Below are 26,518 nucleotides of genomic sequence, written 5' to 3'. Positions count from 1 at the left end.
AATTAAGTCTTAATTCAGCATCTCCTATGGATTGAACTCCGTGCTAGGCACTGTGAGATTCTAGATTGGACTCAGGAATAGATGGACTCAGATACCTGGGTATCCAGTCTCTGGACCAGAGACCCCAGACCCCCAAATATCCATTCCCTGTTCCCACCCCAACCCTCTGAACCAGAGTCTGTGGGCGAAAGGCCCAGGACTAGGTATGTTTCACCAGCTCCCTAGGGGATTTGGATTCGCAGCCAAGTTTGGGAACTTACGCTCACCTTTTACATAAAGATGGACACACTGAGCTCAGGATCCCCACAGTAAATTGGTGGCTTCCATGGGACTAGGGAGCAGCTCTCTCCCATTGGAGCCACCGCCTCCATAGGAAGAGAGCAAAGAAAGGAGGGAAGTTGATGGGGGCCCAGGAGCTTGGCACTGAGTGGGGGACAGGTGGTGTCAGTCGGCCCACACGTCAGGTGCACAGCAGGTGGAGAGGAAGGAGCCAGTAGGTAAGAGGAGACTAGGTAACCCATCACTGCCCCAGGCCTTTTCAAGGTCAAGGAGAGCAGTGAAGAGCCAGGCTGGGCTGCACCAATGGAAGGGCTCCTTCCCAGAGCCCCTCTCCTCAGGCTTTATGCCGTCGCCTGGCCTCAATCGATGGCTGGGGCTGGGGAGGACCCCTGTGACCCAGGCAGGATCCAGACCTGAAATGGGTTTCCCAGGGAATGGCTCAGCAAGTCATTGATTTTAATTAAAACCGGCCATGAGTGGCAGGTGGCTGTAGGGGCCGGGGGCTGTGGCTCCACCACGCCTTCTCGTCTTCTCGGGTGGGAGCCACTACAGCTGACATATCTCACTGCTGTAGTTGCTGTTCCTAACAAGATAATAGCCCCAGGGAAGCCGTGAGAATTAGAAATGGGACAAAACCCCAGAAATGGGGTAAACTTAAGAATCTGAGGTAGCTACAACTTGGAATGAAAGATAACAGTACGGACCACAGAATGAGCACCTACTGTGTGCCCAGCAAATGCCCCTGACATGGCCTACACCTGATACACGTTGGCATGAGCCCTGGGAATCAGCACCGGGTGAGAGAGCGAAGTGATGTGCCTCCTGGGAGCTTCCACCATGGACACTTCTGGAGGCTCAGCTCGGGCTTCCCCACTACTCAGAAGGAGGTGGCCCGGCTCGTACCTTCACCGTCAGGATAAAGCCGTGGCTGTACAGGGGGTTCTCCCGGTCCAGTATGCCATTCAAGGTCAGGGCTCCGCTGATGTAGTCCAGGGCAAAGATGCTATTGGTATTCCCTGCAAGAGAGAGAAGTATTCCCGTTGTGACTGGGGTCAGGGCTCCTCTCCCGGGCGTTAAGGACCAGTTAGTGACTTAAAAGGGAAGCGGGCTCGAGGAGGGATGGAAAGAGCGCTGGGTACAGGGCCTCGGCAGTGGACAGCACCGCTTCACAGAATGAGACTGTTATGCCCTTTCCGTCTTCTTCCGCTGTCTCTGAGGAGAGGAGAAAGTCTTGGTTTTGTGCTAATAGGTCTGTAGCCCCTCTCTAACATTCGTTTGTTTTCCTGTGTAACAAAGAGAGAGCGAGCTTCAGGCGCACAGCCTCCAAAGGGAGCAGCGCTCAGCTAGGACTCAGTAACGGCAACAAGCGGAATGTGGTGTCCCCCCAGAATTATGTGGTGAAATCCTACCCTCCAAAGTGATTGTATTAGTGGGTGGAGCCTTTGGGAGGTGATGAGGTCAGAGCCCTCATGAATGGGATTTGTGCTCTTATAAAAAGTGAACCCACAGAGCTCCAGGCTGGCACTCTGAGCTCAGACTTCCAGCCTCCAGAGTGGGGAGAGAGAAAGTTCTGTTGTTTATAAGCCACCCAGACTGTGGTGTGTTCTAGCAGCCGAATGGACTAAAGCAGTAACCTTGTTGTTTCCTCTGTGCTCATTTTTATGGTCGTTTTCTATTCTGTTCTAATTTTCTATTTATGGCAGTGAGGCAAAGTTTCCTTTTATGATAAATATATGTGAAACACCTAATTCAAATTTAAGAATAAGTATTTAAGTACTTATTAAAATGTAAAATACATATATTTCAAGTACTAGCAAAAATCATCCGCAAATGACACTGGTTCAGCCAGAGGTCTCTGTATCCCCACCCCTCTCTGCCCCACCAACTTCATTTTATGGTCTCCCCTTCAGGCACCTCAGGTTCCCCAAATCACCATGTGCCTTCCTGCCTCCTGTCTTTCAGTGTCCACCTTCCTCTTTTGGCCTTCCCTTGCCCACTCCCACCCAGTGCCAGGGCCCCCCCCCATTCTTCCCGGAAGGTGCTGACCCCTCCATGCCCCCAGGCAGTAGCCATTGTTCTGTCTGTTCTCCAGTGGCTTCCCGCGTGTCCATGGAATCTTCCCACCTAGCCTAAAAGTCCCAACGATGGGGGCCTTTTACGACTGTCCCTCAAGGTCCCTGGCCAGTGCTGGGCACCCACTGGCAAGCATGTTCCTAAAGGATGGCTGCTCCCAGCCCCCCTGGCCCCTGTAATTGCCTTTGTGTCCTGCACACCAAGCTGTGAGTTCACCTGCTCACCTGGCAAAATGCCATTCCAAACCCTCCTCTCTTTCTCATGAACCAGTGTGTTGGTTCATCCACAAACTCACTCACTGCCATCCGTTCACATAGTCAGCAATCCCCTGGGCAGGCTGCCCTATGGCCAGGCCCTGTGCTTGGCATTGCGGGGGCACAGATGTCACTCTGCCAAGGATTCTGACACTGAAGCACTTACAGCCTGGTAAGGGGACTTTGACAGCCACAAGAATCAGCATCTCTGAGTTCACAGCAGAAATGAGGCTATTCACACATGGGAAGAGTCAAAGAAGGAAGGCTTCATGGAGGAGGTGGCACTGATTCTATACACCACTGTCTAGCTGTGTGACCTTGGACAACTTGACCTAACCCCTCTGTGTCTTGGTTTCCTTATCTGTAAAATGGGGATAATAATGGATCTACCTCATAGAGTTATGAGAATTAAATGAGTGTGAAAATAAATAAATACATAAAATACATATACGAGTGTGTGTATATACCCTGTTTCCCCGAAAATAATACCTAGCTGGACCATCAGCTCTAATGCGTCTTTTGGAGCAAAATTAATATAAGATCCAGTATTATATTATATTATATTAATTTTTGCTCCAAAAGACGCATTAGAGCTGATGGTCCGGCTGGGTCTTATTTTCGGGGAAACACGGTGTGTGTGTGTGTGTGTGTGTGTGTGTGTACATACATATATATGAAATGCATACATATGTATGTATATGTCAGCTGAGAACAGTTCCTGGCACAAAATAAGTACTCAGTAAGTGCTGTTTGAGCTGGGCCCTGGAGGACCAGCAGGACCGGGGAAAGGGGTAGATGGACACTGATTCCACAGGAGAGAACTAATGCCCGGCCTTTAACACACACAGGTGGACACCAGGATGACCCGTGGAAGCTGCACCTTCTTGCTTCTCCCCTTCCCCACCTCTAAAGGGATCTGCATGAAGTAGGGGCTCACATCAGCTCTGGGATTAACCAGGGAAACAGCAGAGGGAGACAATGTCCTCTTGTAACTTCAGTCTCTGGACAGGGGCTGTTCTCGGCCAACCCCGGGCTGGTGGCCCGTGCCAGGTGGCCTGTTTCCACCTGGTTGGTGGGTAGAGGCCTGCTCCCACCTGTCCTCCCAGCCTGCTCCCGGATTGGCTAAAGCAGGGAGAGGCTGCTGAGGATTGTGGAGCCCGTTCCGGTCTCAGGTCACTCTCAGACTGTGGGCTTTGGGGACTCGGACATGGGGCAAGGCCAGGGAGGGGACATCCCTGCAGCCTTTGCCTTTCCTAAAGCCTCCTCCCGTGGCTATGGAGAAATCTGGGTACCTTCCTGCTGTGTTTGTGCAGTGAGGAGGGCAGGGCCACAGGGAGGCACATAAATGCGTGAATATAGGAAGTTTCTTTAGCTAGGAGTTCTGCTGCTGGGGAAACAAGAGGATGCATGCTTTCATCTGGTCGTCATTAGCTGACCCGTTCCACAAACAATTACTGAGCTCCTGCAATGGACAGGGACCCATTCTTATGGGAAATGTAGCCTCAGCCAACCATCCCCATTACAGGGTGACCAGTGCTGAAGTGGGGTGAAGCACAGACGTCACAGGACCCTTTGGGGGGCTGGGTCCTCTCAACCCCTAAATGCTGAGCTGAAGGGCTACCCAGAGGCCAGACCTCAAAGCCTCCTGCTGCCCCTTCTCCCCCCCAACAAACACAGGTGTGGACCCCCCTCCCCAACCCCCACCTCCAGCATCCTACCATTCCAGATTTTCATATAATTTATTCTTTCCAATAAAGGCACCTATCAAATGTTTAACTGAATGTGATTCAATTTTTATCTTTGCAAGATTTTCCCTACAAATCATTCACACACTACAAGGCCCTTGCTGAACAAGGTGCTTGGTTTTCAGTTTGGGAAAGAGGGTTGTCTACCCTGGCACACTCTGTTGGGTACCCCACTCATGGCCACACTGTCCATCCCCAACACAGAGTCTGTTCCCAGGACATAAAACACCCCCTCCCCCGACCTAGGCATGAGGCACCTTCTCCCACAAACCTGCAGGCCAATACCTCCCAACTAGTATGCAGTGAAACTTGAGGACCCTCCCCCAAAACACACACACACACACACACACACACACATACACATTCTTTTTCACACATCTGTGTGGAGCTCACCTCCCAACCTCCTACCAAGTATAAATCACTAACTCCCAGGATCCCCAGCCAGAAAGGGTTACACCCAAGGAGCTGACAAGACCACCTGAGTGAGGCACAGGCTCTCATGGCCCTACTGTCACCATGGTAACGTCAGCACTCAGTGGGATGCCTGCTTGGACAGGGGCAAGAGGCCAAGGGCAGACCTCATTCAAAGACTGATTGAATAGCTCTCTCCTGCATTCAAGTTCATACTGAGCACCTACTGTGTGCAATTGCTGGAGAACCAGTAGAGAAAAGGCAAGGTTCATGGCTTCAGTCTCACGGTAAAGAGTGACGTTCATGATATAATCACACCATTGAATGTGTAAGTACTTGCTGAGCTAAGGCCCCTGACGAAAAGCAACACTGAGTGGAATAGAGAGGTGATTAAGAGTATGCCCTCTGCACGCAGACTGCATGGGTTCAGATCATGGCTCTGCCATTGGTGAGTGACCTTGGTCAAGTTACTTAACACATCTGAGCCTCAATTTCCTGGTCTGTAAAATGGGGGTAACATTAGTACCCAACTCAGAGTGTTGCTGTGAGTATTAAATGAGTTAAGACAGTGCCTGGCACATAGGAAGCTCTTAACACGATGGCCCACCTCCTCCACCCTTACCCACACCCAAGGAGCCCGTGCCCAGAGCCGTCTGCCCAGTGGGAGCACTGAGTCAACCCCATCCTTTTGCCAGGACAGCCTCACCACCAAGGGCCCATGTGTACAAGTTGGCACCTGGGAGGCCAAGGCCGAGAACAAAACCTTCAGGCCCACAGGGCATCGCACCTAGGCTTGGGCCTCTATTCCCGGCATGACTCACCCTTCAGGAAGGTCACTTCCTTGCTCACCTTCTCTATCCCCCCTCTCACCATTCTCTCTTCCCTGGGGGGCTGTGAGCTTGGCAGCCACACACAAAAGTTTCTCTGCTATCCTGGAAGCTGACACCACCACGTCAGCCCTCTGGTGTCCTGACATTCTTTCTCCAAGTCCCATGGGGACTGACGGGTTAGGGGAGTCTCACTAGGGACGCCTTTCACCTGTTCAGCCCCCGTTGCTGAGCAGAAGGGCAGCTGCTTCCTTTGGGTTGACAGGTGCTGTCCTAGGTGTGTGTGGATATACCTGGTAGGGGAGGGGCTCTGGCGTGGAACGGGCTGCACCTTGAGTGCCCTAAGGCTTCTGGAAACTGGTGACTTAAGGCATTCACACAAGAGAAGAAGCAGGTCATTACAGGCCCTGCTGGTTCTCTTGGCAGCCACCTCCTCTAGAAGCTTCAAACATCAAGCTCGCTTCAGCTTTGCAAGAGAGACTGAGAGAATGTGAATCAAGTCTGCAACAGCATGAAAAGGCTGCCGGGGGGTCACAGTCTTCTTTCCCCTGTATATTAAAATGTAGTAGCTAGGTCAGACTGTGAGATGTGAGGGCGTGCGGAGCACAGAAGTGGGGACAAGGGGGGCAGGTGCTGCTCCCACGAGTTTGGGCTAAAAAACAGAGAAGCAGAGTGGCAGCTAGAGGGCGTAGCAGAGTCAAGCGAAAGGCTTGTGTTTTATCCATGGTCAAGGCGAGAGAGGGGAGGGAGTGGGAGAGGGAAACTGGATGGGGCTGGTGCAGATGGGTAGATACTGAGACTTGGGGCGCACGGAGGTGGCTCTTTCTTTGGGCTGTGGGGGGCTCCCCCTCCCACTTCCTCATTCCTTGGAGGCTGGCAGGCTTTCCCCTTCCACAGGCACCCCTCCTCCTGGCTCCTGCCAAATCTCATCAGGCCTACATCTTGTCCCCTTGTTATCTCGACTGCAGCATCTTGACCCGGCGTGGAGCTGGATCTGGGCGCAAAGCAGTTTAGTGAGTAGCTGATGGTGCGTGTGGAACACAGGCTGATGACTTTCAATTGCTTTGTCTGCTCTGCTGGGCTAACAGCGACCGCTCTCTCTGCCCTCTGAGTTAAAGAAAAAACAAGGGCTCCCACCTCAGTCCTTCCCCTTAAGATCCAGCTCCAGTGTGGCTGGTTTCAGGAAGCCAATGCTGGAGGCTGCACCAGCTCATTCCTTTGAGCCCAGCACTGGGCTGGTACTCTCAGAACCGCCCTGTGCTGTGGGGTTTCTATGGTTCTTATGCCCAAAGAACCATGTGGCCTTGAGGAAAAGGGCTGGGGTCTCACACTTCTCTCCCCTGTGGCACCCCAAATAATGCTCATTATATATTTGTGGGATGGCCTGAAGTTTCCCTCCCCCACTACAGCAATTAGGAAGGGTCACTGAGCACTCTAGGTGGGGATATGCTTTGGGCCTGGCCTTTTGCCGGGGCCATGGGGGAAGACACAAGAACGCAGTGCTTGTGAAGAGCTCATGATCTAGTTGCACTTCGGGGCCCAAGCCTTCACCCACTCAAACGCCAGTCCTTGAATGGAGGCAGGAGGCTGGATGAGATGACCTGTGCGGTCCTGATCCCTCGCCTGGCCTCTGACTTGGTCACCCAGCGTCCCGGTCCAGGGTCAGGGACCCTCTCCAGGGAAGTGAGCAGAACTGGGATTTGCACCCCCTTCCCTCTGGTGGTCTGCCTGGAGTCTATCACATCGATGCCCAGGGGAAGACTGCCGCCTCTGCATAAACTTGCAGATTGAAAAAATACCTGGGCACCAATAACAGCTCTGCCACTTAGAAGCTGTGAAACCCCCTGCAAACCTCTAATTCCTTCGACCCAAATTCCTCATCTGCAAGGTGTGGATAACAGCTCCCAGCTCACTGGGCTGTGTGAGGATCAGGCATGATCATGTATGTAACACACCTACTGTGGTGCCTGGCACAGAGTAGGTGCCCATTTTGGTCCCTATTCCTTCTTTCCCTGCTATGCCTGCTTTCTAAATAGAAGAATCAGACCAGGTTAGTCCCACCTGCGACCCATCTCCTCCAGAACAAGCTGTCAGCTCTCCCCACACCAGTCAACATCTATTGTGCCTGGCGAAGTGTTCTGCATGCATATCTTTTTCAATTTTCCCCAAACTCGCATGAGATAGGTCCTATTATCCCCATTTTCAAGGTGAGGAAACTAAGGCACGGAGAAGGACTAATACTAGGTCATCCAGGCAGTGAGTGGCGGAGCAAGGTCCTAAACTCAGCCTCTCACTAAGTCAAAGAGCTCATGTCCTACCCAGACGCCCCTGCATTTCCCCTTCCCCGCTGCCAGGGGGAGCCCATCACTGTCCAGCGGAACCATAGAATTGTGACTGGTATAGAATCGTATCACCGTTCAATGAAAACTAAGAGTCCATCTGAGATATGGGCTTTGGGCAAGATCTTATGAATTAAAAATTGTCACTTAGCTGCCTGCTGACAAAAGGGACCAGCCTCCTGGGTGGCATCTGGACTGGCTGCATTCAACAGCTCTCTGATCAGCAGATGGCAACCAGCGGTGTGGGTTACCTCGGCTTTCAAGCAGGGGCGGAGATGCAGGCTGAGAGCTTGCTGCCCCTTCTGAGGACCCTTGAGGAGGGGGGATTAGGGCTACCCCCCGCCCCCAAAGATTTCCTGAAGCCACCTGGCGCCTTCTCGCGGAAGATCGTTGCTGGGTGCCTTGCCTTGTATTCAGGTCTCAGCTCAAATGTCACCTCCACAGAGGACCCTCCCCAACCACCCCACTGTCCCACTCTCACGCCTGTCAGTCTCTACTCCGTTATTCTGTTTTCCTTCTTTCAAAGCATGTCTAGTTTCTGACTGTCTCTTTTCATCTGTTCCTGTGTTTGCTTTTTGTTGTCCTTCCCCACTGGAATGTAAGTCCCAGGAGAGCAGGGACTCGTGTCCCCAAGTGCCCTGCTGATGCACAAGGGTTTGCTCAACAAATGGTTTGTGAATGAATGAACGGACCGAAGCAGGGACATCTGGGAGCCATTTGGAGGCTGGGGCAAAAGCCTATGGGGCAGAATGGTACTGGGGTGACTTATGACGTCACATCACAGAGACTATAGTGCACCAGGGCCATACTGCCGCAGGAGGGGTCAGTCAGTTAGCAGTTCCCTCTCAGACCCTCCCGATGCGCCCATGGTCATATGTCTGTTTGAACTGAGCGTGGCTCAGTTAATCACAGACATTACTGTCCAGACAGGGAAAGACAACCTTCAAGTATCTCAAGCAGGTGTGAACTGCAGTCTGCTTATCTTGCAGGCATTTCGCAGAACGACAGTTTTCATCAAGCTCACTTAAACCAACAAATGATTACCTATCCTAATAAGACTGCAAATGGGCCTCTGATTAATTTGCTAATAACTGGCTCCAATTTATGAAACATTAACCTGAATAGCCAAAGATAGTAAAGCCTATTACGTTAAGGTTGCTTAGGGTCAAGCCATGCCCTCTCACACACAGCGGTGCCTGGCTCCCTGCACAGGAGGGCTTCAGACAGGCGGCCCCTCATCCTCTGAGGACGCTTTCATAGAGATCAGAGAGCCATCGGCAGGGCCTGTAGCTCCGACCAGAATCTCCCCAAATCCTGAAAAGCCTTTACTGGGCAACCGGGGGAATTTGTCCAGAGGGCAGAATCATGGACATGCCCACAAGTGCAGCTACCAGGACGCCCACCACAGTGCTGTCTAATAAGGAAAACTGGGAACACGGGAAATGTCCAACAATAGGGCATTAATTTAAAAAGTTCTGAAAGGAAGTTCGGTCAGCCACTAGAAACAATGTTGCAGAAGAGAAGCTTGTGACTTGAAAAGACAGGTGTTCAGGACATGGTTTTTTTTCAAAGGTGTCACAAAATAGCACAGTTCCTATAGGACACATCTTGTAAGACGCAAAATATATGCATAGAACTCAGAATGAAATGTTATAATAACATGTTAAGAAAGACTGTCTCTGAGTGGTGATGCCAGAACAGGCTTTCTCTGCCTCAGCACTGTTGACATTTGGGCTGGACAGTTCTCTGCTGTGGGAGATCGCTGTGTACACTGCAGGAAGTTTGGCAGCGTCCCCAGCCTCTAGCCACTACATGCCAGGAACACCCCCTTTCCCCGTGGTGACAACCAAAACAGCTTCAGACTTTGTCTAATGTCACCCAGGGAGGGAGACGGGGAAGGGTAAACATCGTTCCTGGTTGAGAACCATTGCTCTAGAGCAGGGGTGTTCAAACTGCGGCCCGCAATCCATTTTTTATTGGCCCGCAGCAAATTCCAAAAATATATTTAGTTTACTTAAATAAACCAGGTGAGGCAATACATACTTCACCTCGAGTGAGTGGCCCGGCTGTTTGTGCATTTTACCGCATATGGCCCTTGGTGAAAAACATTGAAAAAAGTTTGGACACCCCTGCTCTAGAGTCATTTCAATTTCTCCCTTTTGACTTATTTGCATGACTTTTGTCTAAAAAAAAGAAAAGTTAATACAAATTCCTTTAAAGAACAATCCCCAAAGTTCTAGCACTAGGTGGTGGGGATGGTTGCACAACATCGTGAATATACCTAATGCCACTGACTAGTACACTTTAAATGGTAAATTTTATGTTATGCATACTGTACCACAAAAAGAATCCCCAAGATTTGACGATACGTGTCTATGTGTTCTAAGTGGGTGCTACATGCAGACTGGTTGGGAAACGAATTCACTTTCTTAATTCTTCCTCTACTGGGCTATCACCCGTACTAACAACAATTGCTGAACTTAATTTTCCCGAGGACAGGGACCTTTCCTGCCTTGGTCACTGCTACGTCAGCCAGGATAAAGGAAGGAGCTTGCTCGAAGAGGAGTTGTTTGCAAGGCACTGGAGAGGCTGAGCAGCATAGGATGAAGTCTCGGCTCCCAAGTGGCATCCAGTCCAGTTGAGGAAGCAGGACATGTGCCATAAAGGTGCCCTGCCCTGCTGAGGGCGGCTCAGAGGGCGCTGGTGCAGGCGGGGCTCCTGCAGCTGGGCCTTGGAAGGCAGCATGTGGGTAAGTGCAGAGAGGGAGAGGGCCGTCCTGTCAGAGAGGCTAGCATGAGCAAAGGGGTGGAGGGGGGACAATGACTTCACAGGTGTGGGGACATTAGAAGGAGCAGAGTTCACATGAAGTGGTGTCAGGAGCCGCTGACATCAGGAGGCGGGAGCCTCAAATGGCAGGTAAGCAGTTTGGATTTTTGTCTGCTGGCAGTGGGGAGTCCCTGGAGGCAGCAAGGCATGGATGGGGTGATGGTCATGGGAAAAAGAGTGATTACAAAGGCCATGGACTGCGGGCCCACTGTGTGTCAGGCCAGGCTCTAAGCACTTCACCTGCATCAGTCAGTTCCTCTTCATGGCAACTCCATGTGCGGGCCATCCGCACCAGCATCTTTATTAGTCCATTATTGTTATTCCCATTTTACAGGTGAGAAAACCAAGGCACAGAGAAATTAAGTGCTTTGCTTGAAGGCACACTGTTGAGAAGTGGCAAAGCCAGGACTCAAGGCCAGGCTGACCCACTTCACAGCCATAAGCTTAGTCTCCATGCCAGGCTGCTTCCGAGAGATGGGAAGACGCGCACTTCTGCCCGCTGGCAGAGTGCTTTGCACGTTTGTTCCCATGCATGAGCTCACTGGATTCTCAAAACGCCCCCTGAAGCCGACACGGTAACCCTATTTATCAAACGAGGAAACTGAGGCTCAGTTGGGGAAGTGACACATCCAAGGACAGACATGTGGTTACTTAGTGACCATATTGGGATTAGAACGTAGGTCTTTCAGGTCTCAAATGTCCCTCATGGCTGCCGTGGTCTCTTCTGTGTAGGGCTCATGCTCCCTAGGCCCTGGGGGCTACAGGAGATGAGCAAGGTGAGAACAGCACAGGGCTGTGAATCCTGGGGGCTCACCTGCCCACCTGCCCACCTGCCGGGAGCCTGGTGACCTCCAGGGCCTGGGCCAGATGGGCCCACAGCACCCATGCCCGTCCTCAACTGGGGCCCCTTCTTGGGCCAAGGGTGGGAGCCGGAGTGCCCCTGGTCTCTTAGCCCATGTTCCCTGAGGGGCGCCTGCTCTGCCCGCTGCTGCTGGGCCTGGCACACATAACTCACCTGAGGCTTGGCACTTAACAGAGCATCAGGGCTCTGGGAGATTTATGGGCTCCGATAAAGCCATCTCGATCCTCGAATAAGAAGCGTTAGATATTTGATGATCTGAAAGGCCTTGTCCTGGAAGGGGAGTGCGAGGGGGGAAGGAGGAGGGGAGACACTTAAGAAAACAAAGAGGACAGTGATCGGATGCCCAAGGAGAAGGAAACGTGAAGTGGGGTGTGTTCCGTCTGCCATCCTGGCGGGGCTGTCACCCTCTCCTCTAGTGGGACAGGCCGGGGGTGGGGCTTCTTGGAGAGTGGGGCCACTACCCCACAAAATGGATCTCTCTGTACCAAGCACAGGTGGGGGTGGAACACAAATAATGCCCGCAGGGAGCCCACTATCTAAGGGGGAAAGACTGGTCACCCCCAGGGGAAGGACAAAGCACATGTGTAAAGAACCCGATATGAAGTTAGGAGACGCCATTCACCCTTGTGGGCTTGGGGGCCTCTCTGAGCCTCAGTTTCCTCACTGTGGGTGAGAACACCTGTCCTGCCCACAGCACTATTTGGAGATTCAATGAGATAAGGGATCTGAAAATGCTTTACAAACTGTAAAGTGCTGATACTGTCTCAGATACGTATCAAGGATGGTGAACCAGCTGCACGAGGCAGGTGGAACTAAGCAGTTCCTGGAAATGGAGGATGTTAGACAGAAAAGGTTGTGGTGAAGTGGGGGGCGGGGGGGGCGAGGTGCCGGCTGGAGGTGCACACTAAAGGCTGTGGGAAAAGAAGGGCTGCGCCCCTGAACCTTCTCTTCCAATCCTACTTCCCAGAGTCCAGCTGCTTCCCCTACATGTCACCTTTTCAGTGCCTTGTCCTGCTACTATCATGAGCATGTGGGAGACACTTTGGTACCAGAGAGCCCTGAGTTTGAATCCCAGCTTCACTACTTATCGCCATGTGACTTTGGACAGGTGGCTTCACCTCGCTGAGCCTGTTTCCCCACCTGCCAAATAGGGATGATAATAATAAAAGTTGCCTCCCGAGGTGGCTGGGAGGATTCAACAAGACATGAGCACGGAGCTGGCACAGAGCACTGCTGGTTTCCCAAGTCCTCCCCTCTCCCCCGCCACTTTCCCTCCCAGAGCACTGATCCCAACAGTCCCACAGCTGCCTCCGCCGCTGGCGCCAAGTGCTGTAAGTTCCAGAGTGAATGACTTTCAAATCTGTGAAGGAGAGCCCATCACACACACCTTGAGCCGGGTAATTTATGAATCAAATTGTGCTCTGTCAGGGCTCCGCGGCCCAGAAATAGATGTGGTCGGACGAGGTTCAGGGAGCCAGCCTCAGACACAGTTATCTTCATAGAAACTGGCCACCAACGTGCAGAACTGGCCCAGATGATTGACCTTGAGGGACTCCCTGGGGGCAACAAAGCCACCCTCAGCCTGGCTCCTGCTCCTGAAGACAGGACAGAGATCTGCCTGGGGACCAGGGGCATAGCTGGTGACCCCAGGCAAGTTACTTAACCTCTCTGGGCCTCAGGGTCCTCTCCTGTTAAAAAAAAAAATGAAAAGAGGGGGCTTCCCTATGGCAGTGGGTTTTCAAATGTCTTTGTTTTAGTAGCCAATCCTTTCATTAGAACCCCAGTGTATAAAACAGCCCAACACAGAGCTAGCTGCCCTGGCTGAAGCACATGGAGGACAGAGGGTTGGGGGACGGGGCGTAGTGCTGGAGTTCAGCACTCTCAGTGCCCTCCTCACTCCCAGAGGGGACCCTGAGGGGTGGGGTTGGGGGCTTCAGGCTTCAGGGAACCTGGGAGTCCCCACGCACTCTTTCAGTTTTAGGGTTCCATGGTTGTCTATGAGCCAAGAAGGCGCAGGGTCTGACAGCACGCATTTAGGTCACCCGAGGACCAAGAAACTCTGACCAGGCAGGTGAGGTTCCTGAGATTCAGAGGACCAACAGGTCTTCATCTGGATCTGGGCTTTCAGAAAGAAGCAGATGTTGTAGTGGCTAGAACCAGGGCTAAGATCTCAGCATCACTCCTCATGAGCTGTGTGACTGTGAGCAAGTTGCCTACCCTCTCTGGGCTTCAATTTCCTCAGCTGTAAAAGGGGAGGGATAATACTTATTGCATAGAGTTGATGTGAAGATGAAAGCAGGTCACGCACCTCCTCAGTTCAGCACATAACAGGTGCTTCGTAATGATCAGTTGTTATAAATTCTTTTGAAGAGGAAAGGAAACTCGGCACTCAGCACATACTATCCCGCTTTACTCTTTACAACAACCTCACTGATGAGTAAACTGGGGCGAGGCGAAACAATTTGTCCCAAGTTACATGGCTAGTAAGTGGTTGAGCTGAGATCTGAACCCACAGCCTTAGATGTCACAGCCTGTGTCCTTTCTCTGAGGTGCTCCTCCCTAGAAACACTGCCTCTAGAAGGCCCCACCAAGAAAGCCCCAGACTGTGCCAGGCCCTGTTTCCCGATGTCGGAGAGTTTTCCGGCATTGGGTCAGTGAGTCAGAGGATGACATCAAAGCAGATGTTCTGGTCAGGGAACGACTGAGGAAAAAATTACAAAGTTAGTTAAGTACAAAACCCGCCCATCAATGGGGAAAACATGAAAAATCTTGTGTTCTGCTCAAAAGGGGTCAGAGTCATCATATTCACAAGAAAAGATGACAAATTTGTCCTACGGGGCAGGAGCCCCCAAACGAAAACAGGAAGGTTGGGGGTCCTCAGAGGGTGTCCCCAGAACCCTGATATATGGATTATAAGAAGGGCCAACTTTAAAAAAGTTCTGTGGTCAAATAAATTTGGGAAACACGGAACAGGTCTGTTCACTGCAGGACTTGTCATAGCCTTTAATGTACTAACGTGCATTGTAACTTGCACAGGGTGAGGACGTGATGATGTGGTGTCTCTCCAACTTACGTGGCACAGGACCCTTGATGCAAAGGCTCTCTCAAAGGGTGGCATGGGAACACCGCAGAAATATTGCAATATTCTGCACTTTTCTAAATATTTCACTTTCAGTGTAAGGAGGGCTGCTCCCACAGTTCTCTCTCAATGGGATCTCTGAGCATTCACGTTCGATGTGTCCAGCATCAGAGACATAAAATGGAATGAAGCTTAGGACCCATCGGGCTCAAAATTCTCCTTCTCCCCTGGATAACTGAGGGTCAGGGATGGGGAGTAACTTGGCCAGCGCATCATACAGCAAGTTAGAGGCCAAGTGGCCACCAGACAGGCCCATCAGGTCTGCTGCTCATGCAACTCAGTCAGATGTGGCTCCCAGGCCAGTGGTGGGTCCCCTGGCAACTTTGGGGACCACACTTAAAAAAATGAATTTTTCACTATGGAAAATTTCAAACACGCACAAATATAGAGACCATTGTACAATGAAGCCCCAGGTACCCCCTATCCAGATTCAACAATCATCAACCCTTTGCCAGCCTATTTCTTTTAAACTCACCCCCAACTTTTTTCTGAAGTTCTTAGAGCAAATTGCAGTCCATCCTTAAATACTGTATGTTTATGAGGACTCCTGAAATACCCCCAAACACGCCATTATCACACTGAACAAAAGGAACAATTCCTTAAGGACTCCTAAAACACCACACCACAGACCATATTCAAGTCGGGGACCCCATTTTTGAAACCACATTAGGATCAGAGGCTTTCACCCTTTTTATTCAGTCCTCAGAAACTAAGCCTCTGAGATAACTGAAAACAGAAGAAAAAGTGCCTTCAACAGTATCTGTCATTTCATTCTTTAAATAAGAACGAAAACAAGAACAAAAAAGATCAGAAGCAGATATGGTGAAATGTCAACAAATGTTATCTAGGGGGGGTACCCATGTGAGGAGGGGGTGTTATATCAGTTTCTGCACTTTTCTAAATATTTCACATTTGCCAGGGATTTTATACCTGCTTCTCTGACAAGGGCAGGGATTCTGGACGGGGTATGGTGTGTGTGTGTGTGTGTGTGTGTGTGTGTGTGTGTGTGTCCATTTTATCTGGGCAGCCTGGCCTCCAGAATGTCCTCCCAGCTTGAGCAACAGCCCCAGATGTCACATTATGTCCCTAGGCCCTGGCCCAGCGCCCCACACCAAGTGGGCGTTCAGAACGCTTGATGAGTGAGCCCAGCCAGACAGGGAGGGGTGTCCGGAGATATTCCCCTCCCCTTGGCTCACCCAGGCAGGAACTTCTGCTGAATAAGCAAGAAGTAGGAGAAAGAGAAACATCCTTGCTTTTTTGGCCGGGGAGGAGAGTCAGCAATCAAAATCTTTTCAAAACCTCTGACTATTTTTTTTTGAAAAAGAGAGGCCACAGGTCAGAATTCAGGGTCCTTCCATGGGTCACCTCAGAATGAGTGGCCTTCTCCATTACAGGGGTTGGGGGGCTACAGACGCCTACTCTCGTGGTAGGAAGGCACTTTGTCTGGGTAGCTCCCCAGCATAGCCAGAGGGACGGGCACCCTATTGCATCTCCACTCCAAGCTCTGTACACAGATACTTCTAAAGGGTGAAGGGAAGCAAAGGATCCTACTGGAGACAGATGCCATCTTTTGGGGGTGCTTTGCAAGCTTGAGATTCTCAGTGTGCACAGAAAAGAGGAAGTGTGCCTTTTGTGCCAGAAGCTCCTGGCACTGCCCCCGGCACCAAGCAGAGCCTCAGAGCCCAAATACCACCTCAGCCGAAGCCAGAATGGAGGGCAGCCTTGGAGCTTCAGCTCCCCACCTCTGCCCAGATGTGCCCACTCTCCCTCCCAGCACTAAGCCCCAAGCAATGCCAGCTGTGGCAGTCCCAGCCTGCAGCTCCCACGTCACAAGATGACTTATGGCTTTAATTACCGAGGGCTGGGTGTGAGCCTTAGGAAGGCGCCAGCCCCACCGGGCTCAGTTCCTGTTGACAAGCGCTGCCAAGTTGGCGAAGGCGGTCCTGCACGCTGCCATGCTGTCCCCCACTCTCTGGGTGATGACCAGGCCCTCCCTTCACTTCTGGGTGCAGTTAGCCTGCCCCCCTGCCTCTCAAAGATGGGGTGGGGCAGGAGTGTGGATGTGGTGGGGGATGCAAGAAGAGCAGTTCTGAGGCCGGTCTATTAGAAAACTTTTCCTTGGGGCCAGCCTGGTGGCTCAGGCGGTTGGAGCTCCGTGCTCCTAACGCTGAAAGCTGCCAGTTCGATTCCCACATGGGCCAGTGGGCTGTCAACAACAAGGTTGCTGGTTCGATTCCTCGAGTCCCGTAAGGGATGGTGGGCTCCGCCCCCTGCAACTAAGATTGAACACGGCACCTTGAGCTGAGCTGCCTCTCGGATGACTCAGTTGGTTGGAGCGCGTCCTCTCAACCCCAAGGTTGCCAGTTCAATTCCTCGAGTCCCGCAAGGGATGGTGGGCTGTGCCCCCTGCAACTAGATAAACGGCAACTGGACCTGGAGCTGAGCTGCGTCCTCCACAACTAAGACTGAAAGGACAACAACTTGAAGCTGAACGGCACATTGAAAGTACAACAACTTGACTTGGAAAAAGTCCTGGAAATACACACTGTTGCCCAATAAAGTCCTGTTCCCCTTAAAAAAAAACACGAAAAAAAAACTTTTCCTTGAGAGTTGTGGGAGATACACAGGAGGGAGAAGCTGGGGCAGGGAACGGCAGGCCAGGCCAGTGCGGGGTTCAGAACAACAACTAAGCCCCCCAAAGGAGAAGGGTGTTCACCAAAGAAGTCGGGGAGGGGCTGGACAGAGCCCGAGATGGCTAGCATGACGAGCAGCTCGGATGCTCTCTCACCTGCTCACCCAGTGGCCTTCCAGCTGGTCTCCCTCTCCCAGCCCATTCCCCACCCAGCAGACCTTTCAGTGATCTTCCAAAAGCCTGATGCCGCTCTAGTTACTCTACTGTAATGTCTTCCCAGTGCAAATGGAATCATCTCCACTCTGCGTCCCTGTCTGCAAGACCCTAAAGGATCAGCCGCTGTCCAGCTCTCTGACCTCACTTCCTGTACCTAACCCTCTGCTCTCCACTACACGTGAGCCTCAGCAAACCTCTTTCTCTAATTTCTGTTTTTTTAAGTATACCCAGCTCATTTTGGCCTCAGGGCCTTTGCACGTGCTGTTTCCTCAGCCTGGAATTCTTTTCCCCCATAGCGCCACAAAGGCTGCTCAGGCCCCTCTCAAATGTCACCATGTCAAAGAGGTCTCCTCCAACCACTCCAGCTAAGTAGCTGCAGCTCAGTCATTTGCCATCACACACATCCACGTTTTACTTTCTTGCAAGCACTCGTTACTCTCTAAAATTACCTTACGCATTCATCTGTTTGCTTATTTTCTGTCTTCCTCACTAAAGTATATATTCCATGAGGGCGAGTTTTATCTGTCTTGGTCATGGCTGTATTTCCAGAAGCTGGTACATGAGAGGCACCCGATAAATATTCGTGAATAATCCAATAAGCTCAAACTCTTTGTGATACAAACAGGGACAGGACAGCCCCCCAAACTGCCCAGCAAGCTCTCGGCAGAGCTGATAGTCCAAAACCTATTCCATTACCCTGGCCTTCAGGACCATGACCCCCTTTCCTCACTCTCTCTCCTTTTCTCAGGATCAGTGAGCTCCTGACCCTGCCCTCAATCACAAAAGCTCCCTTGGGAGGCAGACTCCAGGGACAACCATGGGGGGCTTTGAGGAACCCCCACCTGTGATGGACCTTGACAGTTCCCTGTAGCTGTTGCAGCTTCAGGGCAGAGCAGGTAGGGAGAGGGAAGAAGTAATGATGGGGGGGAGAGAGAGATGGGGCAAAGTAGTCAAAAGAACGACCCTGGGAAACAGGTACCTCCCTCAGTGCTCTGGACTTTGGTTTTCTCATTTGTAACTTGAGAGGATAGACTGGATGATATCTGGGTCCCTGTGGCCAGTGACAGGTGAGCCCCATGAAACTGGGTACCTGGTGTTGGGAGAAAGATGGAGATGGGCGAGGGGAAAGAAGGAGGTGTGATGGTACCTGTTCTGCCCCCTCCTTCCCTGGCCCCAGGACTGCCATGGGTTCCTGCCCAGGCCTGTGTTATCAATCTCCCTCTACCTGGAGAACTCCCCTAAATGAAATTCCTGTTGGCGTGGGGCCTGTGATATAACAAGTCACTCGCTTTGCCTGGGAAATGAAAGATGATAAGGCAGAGTTCCTGGGACAGAGGTGATCTCCATAAATCTGCCAGAGTGTACTGGGGATTACTTTGTGGGATTAATTATCTGTCCTTCAAACAAAGACCTGACCTTAGCAACTGAATGTCCCCAGTTTGCAAAGGAGGGGGCATTGGGTGGTAGGGAGGCAGGCCACAGGGCGGGGCAGGCTGCACAAGCTTGCATTTTAAGATACAAGCTCAGCACTTCCCTCCTCCTGTAAGATCTTACGTGACTTCCTCCTGCCCAACACACCACGTATGACCAGCTTCCAGTATTTTCTGTAACTTGACCCTTCTTGACCTTTCCAATAACCAGGCCTCATTTCTGTTTCCAACCCAGGGCAACCATACCTTATATCGTCTCCAAGTTACACTTTCACTGCTCAGACTTGGGGGGTTAGGGTGGGGGAGCTGGGGGGTGGTCCTGATACGGATGAGAAAGTTCTATGTACAGTGGATAGAATAAAAAGCAAACTGGGAGCCAGTTTAGGACCAACCATATGACCTTGAGTTTCTTGTGCCCTCTGAGCCTCAGTTTACCCATCTGCAAAAAGGGAGCAGCATAGACGGGGCTTGTACATGATGAGGTTGTCATGACCACTTAATGAGGCAGGGTGGCCCTATGGAAAGCATGTAGACATCAGACTCACACAGAGCTGCCACTTCTTGGCCTAGCATGACCCTTCCTGTTACATAACCTTTCTGAGTCTGTTTCCTCATCTGTGTAAGGGGGACATTGATAGCGCTTGCTGTAAGCATTAGATGCCACCTCTGGAGAAGGCCTTGCATAACATCCTTGGGTATTCCATTGACATCCTAATTATGGCTGCAAGAGAAATGGGGTCACAGCAGCTTTGTTGTCTGCTCTCACCCTAAGCCAGTCTCTTCTCCCTGCTGAGCCTACACCGCCAGGCAGAAGGCACCACTCTTGGAGCCAGGGAAAATCAGTGCTAATCACGGGAGGGCTGCCCAGAGCGTCTCCACATCTGCCAAGCACCAATTAGCTGTTCGGAGTCACAGGGCCAGGAAGGAAAGGCGGTCAGTACAGACTTAGGTTCCTGGAGAAATAAGGAATGAGGGGGTTGATTTTATGGTGGAAACGTGGATGTTAGGCGGTCATCTCTGGGTGGAGATGGCTGGGGTAGGACGTAAAGGTCCTGGATGAAGGATGTGGGTGACTCAGGGCCAACTGCTGCCATGCCACACACAAGTTAGGCAACCCCAGGCAGGCCACATCCACTCAGTCTCTACGTTCTTGTGGGTAAAACGGGGAGGCCGTCCCTTCCTTGCAGCATTGTAGTGAGGAGGGTAACTTCGGTGAAGGCCCCTGGCAGCTGCTCAGGTCCACATGGGCTCTTCGGGAAAAGATGGCTTCTTTCTGGGTTCGGAGGGTGACATGGTTGCGAACTGAGCAGGCCTCCCGGGTTCAGTGGCTCACGTTCCGGGGGATTCAGAGATTACCATGATGGGGAGGGAGAGAATGAGGCAAAGAAGGTAGATTCTTGGGAACTCCTGAGCCAACCAGGCATCCAAAGCCCAGAGGTGACGTGGTCCTGGGCATGGGGTGGGGATGGGGGGTCAGAGAGAAAAATGGAGGTTGAGTGATTGGTGAGCATGAATCTCCCCATGAGAAACAGAATGGGGGTGACGAACCTGCTCCCATCAGCTAAGCAGACAATGCAAGTTGGGTGGTCAGGGAAGGTTTAAAGAGGTGGTAAGTGGAAAGATAATGTCATAAGGAGGGAGGAACGTAGAAAGATGGAGAAGAAGGAATAAGCAGACTAAGCAAAGAGGACAATGCAGCCTCCTCCCTGCTCCTCCTGTGTGTCCTTCTTTCAAGAAGGTGCAGTGAAAAGCAGTCATTTCCCCTGGGTGAAGTCAATGAACCCAGGAACAATAGTAGTTTACGGAACACTTACTATATACCAGGCATTGTGCTAAGCACAGCCCCCTCTTTGAGGCAGGTGTTTTTACCTCGATTTATAGAAGCGATTTGTTGAGGTCCAATAGGCAGTTGAACTTGGAGCCAGGATTTGAACTTGGACCTGTCTGATCCAAAGCTCTTACCTGCTCCCTCAGCGTACTACTGCAGGAGCCACTTCTCAGGGAGCAGCACAGGCCATTCTGTCCTGTGGGTGGCATATTCCATCACTCCAGGTTGGGCCAATGTAGGGACAGGCTCCATACCCCTAAGTCTTTGGCCACTGTACCTGTAGGATGGCCAGAGGCTGAGGTAGGTGCTCTGAAGTAGGAGAAGATGAGAAAGAAACAGCAGGATTTCCTGGGCATGGAGTGGATGTAGGACTTCAGTAAAAGAGAAGTTTGCCTTTTCAGATCTCTTGGGTCCACCTACACCCGTCTGAACTACACCCACCTCACTGGATTTCAGATTTGATCTCCAAAACTGGAGCCCAAACTGCCTGGGTCCAAATCCCGGCTCCGGTGTTTACAAACTGAGTGGCCTTGGCCAAGTTACTTAATCTCTCTGGGCTCAGTTTCCTCATCTGTAAAGTGGGAACAATAATAGTACACCCTCATTGGGGTGCTATGAGAAGTAAATGAGTTAATACACGTAAGCTGCTTAAAGCAGCCCCAGGCACATGATAATTATCCAATAAATGTTAGTAAGGGTTACGTTTTCCTCCCCACCCCCACCATCTTACCTCCTCTTCTCCCAAAGAAGTACCGATTCCAGCGCTTTACTGAATGTCCCTGTATGTGCATGTATTTATTGTTAAATGCCCACTGTAGCTATTGATTTTTTTTTAACTTACAGACATGGTATTATGCACTCCCATTTTATTTCTTCTATCACTCAATACTAGGTTTTAAAGACTTATCTATTTTTCTGTATGGACAGCTATTAAGCTGAGTCACATGAAATTGCTGACATTCGACCATTTTTGACTTACAAAAATGGTGATTTCATGTGATTTAACCTAATGCATGTGGCTTCTCATGGACACAGAGTATTCGCTAGCATTGGGTTGGCGAAGCCTTCCTGTCAAAGGCTACAGTACACATTTTAGACTCTGCAGGGCAACAGGCAAAATTGCGGACATTGAGTTGGTACTTATTTAACTGGAGAGAAAATTAACTTCCACCAACATTTTTGACGAAATTATAAATATAATAATAATTGAGCTCAGTGTTTTGTAATACAGGTCGACTGGTGGGAAGAATGGAATTTGGGTGGTGGGGAATAATATTTCACTTAAGCGTTCAAAGATAGTGCTACTGCTATCTAATCAGTTGCAAAAAACCACTCATCTTTAAAATCCATTCTTAGCTCGTAGACCACATAAAACCAGGCAGCTGGAGGGTCTGGCCCACATGCCTACGTGGGGTGTGACGAGGTTGCAGCTGCGGTGGCCCTTTGCATTTCTCTGATTTCTAGTCAGTTTCAGCACCTCGATATATGTTTATGAGCCTTGGGTTTCCCAGTCTGTGAATACCTTTTCCTATGTTTCTATTGAACTTCCAAGTTTTTCCTACTAACTTATCAGAGCTCCTTACATTATTCTAAGCATTAGTCCCTTATTGGTTTTAATTGTTGCAAACCATCCTCTCCCCACGAGTCATCCGTTGGTAACTTTGTCTGTATATTGCTATTGAATTGAAAATCCTTTGGTGCAGACCATTTTTCACCTGTGGCCTGTGGTCTTTGGGTGCTAAGAAGTCCTTTCCTATTACAAGGTCACAAAGATATACCCCCCATTTCCTTGTATGAGTTTTATAGTTTACCTTTCACATCAAGGCCTTTAATTCATTCACCGTCCACCTTGGTATATGGTACATGGTAAGAATCTTGCTTTATTTTCCTTCATACGGTGAGCTAGTTTTCCCAACACCAGCTACTGAACAAGTCGTCTTTTCCCCATTGATTTGTGGTGCCACCTTTATCATATATCAAGTTTCCATATTTATACATGGGTCTGGTTCTAAGAGCTCCAGTCTGTCCCACTGGCCTATCTGTCTATCTTTAAAAATGTACTAGATGAATTTGGGGCCTGCCCCACTCAAGGCCCTGCCACCCTCTTGTGTACCAGCTGCCTGGGGTGACACCATCTCAGGCTGCAAGCCATCTACAGCTTGTGGCTACTACTTGCAATGATGAGCTGGCCAATCTGATCCCATCTGGGAAACCTGGAATTGGAAAGCTAGCATATGGAGAAGGTTGACAGCTGATACAGAAGCTAAAAGGATATTTCAAGGGGGTGCCGTGATGGAGAAAGCGCAGCATGGCCATCACGGACCAGGTGAGCTCATGAGGGAATCAGTGGGGTAGAGAGAGATGAGGGGGCAAATGCTCAGAGAGGAGCAAAGATGCATGGTCGGCTGAATAATGGCCATCAAAGACATCCAGGTCCTAGTTCCTGGGACCTCTGAATGTTACCTTATGTGACAAAAGGGGCTTTGCAGGTGTGATTCATTAAGCATCTTGAAATGGGAAGATTATCTACTCCCTACATAATCACAAGGGATCTTAAAGAGGGAGGCAGAGAGGATTTGATTACAGGAAAGGAGAAAGCAACATGACCGGGGAGAAAAGACATTGACGTGATGCAGCCACAAGCCAATGAATGATGGCAGCCACACGCAGCTGGGAAAGGCAAGGAATGAATTCTCCCCTGGAACCTCCAGAAGGAACCAGCCCTGACAACACCTTGATTTGAGCCGCATAGGACTCATTTGGGACTTCCGGCCTTCAGAACTATAAGAGAATACGTTTCTGTGATGTGAGGTCGCTGAGTTTGTGATGCTTTTTACCGCAGTCACAGGAAACAAAGACAGATGATGTAAGAAAGGAGAACACACTTGAGCTTGCTGTACAAGTTCCTCATCCCAGAAGGCCCGAAACCAAGGAGGGTCTGCCCTGGATTCCTGGGGGAACCCCACAGCTTCACAGAAAGCCCCCTTTTCTGAGCTTCCTAAGTGCTCTCAGATTTTTGGAACCACAGATGCCCTGAAAGGAACAATCCACACTCCTCAGCTTTGACCCTCAAGATCCTTCAAATTATCTCCCACCTTTCTGCTTCTGCAGCCTTGTTGGTTTACCTGCCACCCCCTAGACCCCTCATGAATAGTCTTCCCTCTAGGCCAGGGGTGTCCAAACTTTTTTCACCAAGGGCCATATGCAGTAAAATACACAAACAGCCGGGCCACTCACTCGAGGTGAAGTACATATTGCCTCACCTGGTTTATTTAAGTAAACTAAACATATTTTTGGAATTTGCTGCGGGCCAATTAACAATGGATTGCCGGCCGCAGTTGGCCTGCGGGCCGCAGTTTGGACACCCCTGCTCTAGGCCTTTGCTCCTGTTGGTCCCTTCTGTCTGGGACGCCCTCCCCACTAACTGAGCCATCCTTCATCCCAATGGCAGTACCAATAATAATGCCCTGTGGGCATCAGTGCTCCCCCATTTCCAAGGTGACTGCATTGATAAGCTCCTGTCCAACAGACGGCTGGTATTTCCTGAGTTCTTGCCCGGGGCCAGGCCTGTTCTGAGCACTTGACATGTGTTGATGTGACTCTCGGAACCCCTGTGAGCTCTGTCATCCCTCTCGTTCTACAGACAAGGAAAGGCTCCGGTCAGGTTTCTCCTGTCAGTTGTGCCCAATCTTTGGTCATGTGGATGCTGTCCTCCTAATTCTTGCCATATTTGCATGCAACTTGTATTATTATTATTTACTATTTTTCTTTATTTTGATTCAATTTTTCTTTTAAACAGTATTCTAAAAGAATCTATTTAAGAGAGGATGAACCAAATGGAGAACAAGTTCATTGGCCATCGAGGGTGATTGTAAAATGGATAAAAGGAGCCTATGTGGTTAGATGTTTAGCGGCACTAGCTTCACATCTGAAGGCTCCGGCTCTCTTTTTGTTAAATGGCAGATGAGTCCAGGGGTCGAGAGGTGTTAAAGGTGTGAGCGCCCATTGGACTTTCTCATGCACACAACTGACAAAGACAGAAATTCTGAAAGAGAATTGAGAAGGGACAGACAGTCTCACTGTGTGATTTGATGTTATTTCATGCCCCACGCGTGTACCACTTAAAATCATCTCTCTGAGTAATCCACATCTGAGTGAAGCTGCTGCCCCAGCCCCAGCCCCAGCCCTCCTGGACTGCTCTGATCTCCAAGGACTTCCAAATGCTGTGTGGATGGATGAGCGTTTCATATGCTTACCTCCCCAGCAAATTCTCAAGCTTCTCGATGGAATGGTTTTCCATTTCCAATTTCCATCCTAGAGGCTGTCACCCCAAGACCACCAAGCGTGGAAGCTGGGGAGACTGGCTCATCGAGACCTTGCTAAGCACCTGCTGAGTCATGAATGGGCAACTCTCCTGTCCCCGCAGATGTCTAAGAGGACCGAAAGCACCCAGGACTCCCCTCCTCATTTGCAAAGTGCTCCCTTAAGTCTCCACTAAACTGCTTTGTGCACATTTAAGATTCCCACCAGCATTACAAGACAAACCAGTCCCTGGCTCCTTTAAAATAACCCTTGCTCTGCTGGATGTTGTTATGAAGTGCCCTTTAGCCTCTGCTTTTACTGAGTCAGAAGTGCTTCACTGATGGGGTCCTCACCACATTAGCAGCAGGAGGGCTGGGAGGGGCAATGAGCTGGAAAACAGAGGCAGCCTGATTCCACCCCACTTCTCTCACAAAAGAAAGTCCTTCTGGGGAAGGGGGGTCGGGATGGAGCAGAGCCCAGCAGAATGAGACGATGAGCAATAAATTCACTGTGCCAGAATGTTTGTTCACTTCAATCAATGTGTGAAAAATATCTGCCTGGAAATCTCTGTTTCCAGGATATTGCTCAAATATTTGAATGGGGGCAGCCAGTTAATTGAGTCAGGCAGAGCATTTGACAGAGAGACAGAGGGAGAGGCTGCGGGGGCACCGGAAGACAGCCCAGCCCAGAGCTGGATCTGGTGACTCCCAAACCCGGGTAGTCCTATTTGATGCTCAGGGCAGGGGGAGTGGAGAGTGAGGCAGTGGCATCGGAGACATGTGGGTTCTGGAGCCACCCTGCTCACCTCCCCACCAGCCATGCGACCCTGGGCAACTGGGACTCAGTTTCCTCATCTGTAAAATGGGATAATACTAGTAGTACTGAGTTCATGGGGTTATTGGGAGGATTACAGAGTTGATGCAGGTGAAGCACTTCAATCTGTTCCTAAGCCCCAGAAGTGTTAGCTCCCACTGCTGTTATTATTATTCCTCAGTCTGGCATTCAAAACTCTGCCAGTGAGTTCCACACTATAAGCGGATGTCAGGACTGGAGACGAGGGTCCCCTGAATGTGTGCTCACACCCTGCCCCGTGGCGACTGACTCCTCTGTCCTCATGGTCTCCCCCAACCATCCTCGAGGCTGCCTTTCCTTTCCTGACCTCCTGAAGTATCTGTGCTATCCACCATGCTTTAGGCTTTTAGGGTGAATTACTTGTGCAGTTGGGTTCTTCCGGGGCCTACACTGGACATGTCTGGTGAACTGGTGGGTGGGTTTTCAGTGGCTGACATTTTGGCTAAAAGTAAGGTGCCTTCCCTTTCTTGTCTTAAATTGCTTTCAAACATACTCTGTAGGAG

At 50.6% G+C, this 26,518-nt stretch overlaps 1 protein-coding gene across 1 annotated transcript in view; it reads right to left on the bottom strand.

The window, feature by feature from the left end:
- The window catches only part of CDH23 (cadherin related 23), a 393,436-nt gene that overhangs the window by 183,921 nt on the left and 182,997 nt on the right, over positions 1-26,518 (bottom strand). The window contains exon 10 of the mRNA XM_088792050.1: positions 1,183-1,295. Coding sequence (XP_088648176.1) covers positions 1,183-1,295 — 113 coding nt within the window. The remainder of the gene's footprint in view (positions 1-1,182; positions 1,296-26,518) is intronic.

Source organism: Rhinolophus sinicus, chromosome 15 (assembly GCF_057876585.1).
Source record: "Rhinolophus sinicus isolate RSI-liver-muscle chromosome 15, RSI-T2T, whole genome shotgun sequence".
In the NCBI taxonomy this organism is placed as follows: Eukaryota; Metazoa; Chordata; class Mammalia; order Chiroptera; family Rhinolophidae; genus Rhinolophus; species Rhinolophus sinicus.
The sequence above is the reverse complement of the archived record's forward strand: the minus strand, read 5'-3'. Positions and strand labels throughout refer to the sequence as shown.